The 4,796-nt window shown below is 39.3% G+C and overlaps 1 protein-coding gene across 3 annotated transcripts in view; it reads right to left on the minus strand.

Annotated features, from left to right (window-relative positions):
- OSBPL6 (oxysterol binding protein like 6) overlaps positions 1-4,796 on the minus strand; it is an 83,030-nt gene that overhangs the window by 46,274 nt on the left and 31,960 nt on the right. For 2 of the 3 annotated variants that reach the window (XM_011356821.2, XM_023529148.1), the window contains exons 1-3: positions 3,643-3,760; positions 3,357-3,527; positions 675-807 (exon numbers count right to left, since the gene is read on the minus strand). In XM_011356821.2, coding sequence (XP_011355123.1) covers positions 675-807; positions 3,357-3,527; positions 3,643-3,708 — 370 coding nt within the window. In that variant the 5' untranslated portion in view covers positions 3,709-3,760. Of the gene's footprint in view, positions 1-674; positions 808-3,356; positions 3,528-3,642; positions 3,761-4,796 lie in introns of those variants that run through there. The other variant, XM_023529159.1, reaches the window with a different exon arrangement.

A 4,796-nucleotide genomic window follows, 5' to 3' on the forward strand; every position in this document is an offset into this window, starting at 1 on the left:
TTTTGAAGGTCAAATGAAAACTGTCTCACAGAATGGAAATGGTCTGTGGATCCATTTCCAATGGACCAACTTACTCAGGCTAATTACAGGACAGAGAAAATTCCTGGAGACTAAGAGGCTCAGAGATGGCAGAGTGAGGGAATCATGTATTGGTTTAGAATATTTAATAATCGATCCATAGAGGAACATCACTAACAGGTAATTATGGATGTAAGACACCATATAATTGTGCCATTTATTGCAAGCAATGTAATACACAGGTGAGGTGAATGGAGCAGCAGAGAAGGCAGCTGTGGAAGTGACCTAGCAGAGAGTCAAGGACGGAGGATGGAGGCTGCCCCTTAGGCAGTGCTCCTCCATCTGGTTGTCCCCAGGGTCTAGGGAGTGGGAGGCTAACGAAGCCAGAGGGAACCGGTAATGGGATGAGGTGAGAAGGCTGAGGAGGGTGGAAGTCTGGGTAAGGCTGAAACTAGATTCAGTAGTTGCGAGCGTGCAGAACTGACAGGAGAGAAGCGCGAGTCCTGAGAGGGAGAAGGAACTAGTGTATAAAAATAAGCAAAAAGAAAAATCGAGGCTATTGGGGGGATTGGGGGTAAAAGGTGCAACACCCACAATTCACCTCTTTTGTTTGTTTCTTGGTTTATTCTGATAGCCCACAGTGGGTAAGAACTAACCTTCTGCACACCTGTCCATTTCTTCTGAGTCCTGTAACCAGGCTGCCACTTTGCTCTGGCCAGTCGTGCAGGTTGCAGGGAGGCTGTTGCTACATGGTAAAGGGGACTGCCATGGACAGCTGTTTGGTTGTACCTACAATGAATGAAAAGAAATGAAGTATATGGTCAAGCAGAAACAGTACTTTAAGTGATTTTTAAAAATACAAGTACTCTCAACGTGACATTAAGAAAAAAAGAACCAACACACTCACAAAGTGGAGAAGCCTCTTGGTTCAACATGGTACGTGCTCAGTGAAGTCAAAAGTCATAAACATTAACCACACCCTCATTAAGTTGCTATCTCCATCATAAATGAAGAAGACCACACTCAAGTATATCGCATACTCGCAAGGACCTGCCAACTCAAATTCCCAATAATTTTAAATTACTCAGTAAGTGGTATTTGATAGAGTGTCTTTATTGAAGACTCAACTCATGATTGAAAGCCTTTCCTCTCCACAAGGTCTCTGCACCCTATGATCAGCTCAAGGTCAGTCACGTGTGATTCCTAAATACTGCACACTATCTACCAGCAAGGGACCTTACAATGCTTTGCACGCTGAAAATTATAATGTAAAAAAGGCAGTCTTGGCAAGTTATTATTATCTATAGCTGATAGGCTTTCCATTTAAAGGCACTTTATGTGAAATAAATTAAAGTTGTATGAAGTACGTAGATACTAGAGTACAGTAAACGCTCAGTGAAAAAAGCAGAAACTTATTTTCCTCAAAAGTTGAAACGACTTTAAAACTCCATATTTGACTTTAATATTCAATTATAACTGGTTGCATCTCTTCTAAATCATTATAAAGTGAATGATGTGCATACTTAGCAAAGCCAGATTTATTTATTGCCCACACAGGGTCAAAAACCAATTAACATTCAGGAGTCTCATAGTTTGATACTCAGAATGCAAGCAAAGTAACAAAAAGTTCTTCTCAAACTTTACTGCATTTTGATAAATGCAATGGGAATTTTTCACCGAGTTCTATCTTAGAAGCATGTTATTCGTAACTAAAGCAATAGATCTTCTATAGAAACCAGAGTTGAAGAGCTTTCTTATTCCAAGGCAAACAGTAAGGAGGGTTTGGTTTCAGCTCTTCATTCTTGGATATCACCCAAGTTACTTAATAAGTAAAAAAAGGGATGAAAATAATACCTCTTTTATCAACACTCTGTGCCAAAGATGCAGGCAGAAGCAGGAAGGACCAAGGGATTAAATATTTATATTTTTAAAATATCCACCTGGGATACATTTCGTATTTAATTTGGACTAACTGTGGGATTCATAGGACACAGGACACCCAGAGAACTTTGGGGACCATCTTGAACATCCTGTGTTGGGTCATTCAGTAAGTGCCCTATTTTCCTAATCCCCTGACCTCCCGGTTTGTTGCTTTTCATTTCAGAACTGGTTAGTATTAGGGTTAACCCAACATCCTTTTCCTAGGAGAAAGATGATTAAACAGTTCTGGGCAAGACCACAACCAGAAAGCTTTGAGAGCCTTATGAAATACAACTAATGGGACTTAACAAAAATTACTTGAGTAATTTCCCTCAAAATAGCAAAAACTGAATACAGTAGTATTTCATTTAATCTGGTTTGATTAATCTTGCGGTTACTCTACGAGGTTTTTCAATGCTTTGCAAAGAAAACTTGGATATATGTATTACACGTATCTTTATATAAGAAAACAAAGAAAAGCAGAATCTTCACTGAAAGGTTCTTGAATCCAACTCCTTGCGGCAGCCATTTACTCACAGATGTCGCTGTTCTCAATACAGGTGCCGAGCGGGAAGCTGGAACACCCCTGGGCAGGGCAACATGGCTATGGTTCAGAAAACTTAATTACTGAATCAGAGGCAGAAACAGCTGTCTCCCTGCCTATGGTCTTAACCTTGATTTTTAATAGGCCACACTTAGAGCTTTTCAAAAACATAGAAAATGAACTCTTTTCATACAGTCCAAAGAATAATTTCAGCCTCCTTTAATCTGGTACCTGGTAAAATGGAAAGGGCATTGATTTTAGAAACAGAGAGATGAGGACTCAGATCCTGGTTCAGCTGTTTAATGGCTATGCAACTTCTGAAAAAATTCTTTACTGTCTCCGAGCTTTGGCTGTATTAAAGATTAGAGATGAATGAATGTCAAATGCTAAACACACTGCCTAGTCACTCAAATGGGCTACTACTCATGGTCACGTTCTCTAGCCAACTTGCATTAACTTCATGTGGAAATTCACTGGTCTCTCTCTGGGTCATACATATACTACAGCTCAAGGCAAAAAAGCAAGTTTCATTTTCAAACCTCCGTGGTCTTCTTATTACCACCCAGGAAGACATTGATTTCTGCGTGCTAATTAATCAAATGCTCACTCTCCTTCCTAATATTCCTATAAAGCCATATAAAATTAGGATGTGGTTCATTCATAGAAAGGAAAAGTAACTGTCAATTCTCTTGGGGGTCCATGTTTCCACCTAATCTATACTTGTGATTAACTTTGATGCCAAATGTCACCACTGTCTTCTGAGGGCTAGTTTACAGAGCAAACCTCTTTCTGGTTTGTCAAATGAGACTCAGTTATGTGTCTGCATAATTTTCCAAGCAATTTCTGGGCTGATTTTTGTATAACAGAGTCATACCTTTCCATCCACAACAGAAACATTAGCAGCTGGTGAGGATTCAGCTGTGGAGGTTGAAGGAAATATGTGAAAACTAGCATCTCTTGGTGACCTCACAATTTCATTCTGCCGATACAATCGATGATGGCGCAGCTTGGAGACCCACGCATCAAACCAGTCCTGGGATTTCACCTAAAACAATGAGCAAAAAGAGAAGAATAGTGAAACAATCTCCTGTTTACCACCGATATAGGCAAGTGGTTTCCCCTGATAATGGCAGAGAAGCTGTTGAAAAGTAATTCTTTACCTTCAAATGATAGATGTGCTCTTCTGTGTCAAGGTCTATTCTCCGAGCTTTCTTTTTAATTGACATGACCGAGAGTCCAACATCGATGCTCCCGTGTACTTTTCCTTTTTGAATCTGAAATCAAAAGACTGGTAAATAGGCTGGAAGGATATATGATTGAATGTGTTTCTGTACTGAAGTGAGCTTAATGCAATCTTTAACTTATCTATGGGAAATGGAATACCACACCTCTTTTACAAAGGGAAAATGGTTAAGGTTTGGAGGTTAACATCCTTAACCTGAGGACAACTGAAGTTGCCATGACGTCACACTAATTCCAATAAGTAAGACTATTCATCTCATATTCCTGTTTCTGTCATTACATATAACTTCTTCATAATTCTAGATTGTATAACTTATATCCCCCAAAATATATCTTTAGTGGTTCCTAAAATAACTGTGATCCATCTCTGACCTATAACCCAGAATATCCCCAAGCAATCAGCTAAAAGACAGCTGCAGGGGCAGAACTGGGCAGCTGGGACCAGAGAGCACAGAGTAGCCAGCTCTTCCTTCTGCCTGCCCTCATCTGATCAAGGACACAAAGCCGATTCAACGGAAGAGATGGGAACAAAACCGAAATCTGAGCCCTCTTTTATTTCCCCTACACCACAATGATAAGAAGGAGGGCATTTTCCAGTTTTTCATGCAAACTACTGTTTATATTCAAGAAAAATACTTTAGAATAATTTTAGTGAGTTGGGGTTCCCAAGATACAAAGATGTCTGATACGAAATAGAAATGAAGTTCATAAGATAGGTATTAAAAGGACATTGACAAGACACAAAGTTGCTTTAAATCTCAAAAAAAAAGCACATAAAGCAGTTTATTAAGATGCAGGAAAAAAAGCCTATTTGGGTTTTCTATCCAAGACAGAAAGGGTGATTTTTATTAGTATGTCACTTTATGCTTGTTTTGAACAACAGACATCACAATAGTTAAATCTTCATGCACCAGTTTGAGATTTTACACTACCTCGAGCCTTAACATAAAACACACCTTCCATGCAACATGAAAGCTTGGTAGCTTGTTAAATCTTACACACACAGAAATGCACAAAACTGGTAACTACAGTACAAGGCTTGCACAACTGTGTTTACCCACTACAAACAGAA

The sequence above is a fragment of the Pteropus vampyrus genome, unplaced genomic scaffold (assembly GCF_000151845.1).
Source record: "Pteropus vampyrus isolate Shadow unplaced genomic scaffold, Pvam_2.0 Scaffold2, whole genome shotgun sequence".
NCBI lineage: Eukaryota > Metazoa > Chordata > Mammalia > Chiroptera > Pteropodidae > Pteropus > Pteropus vampyrus.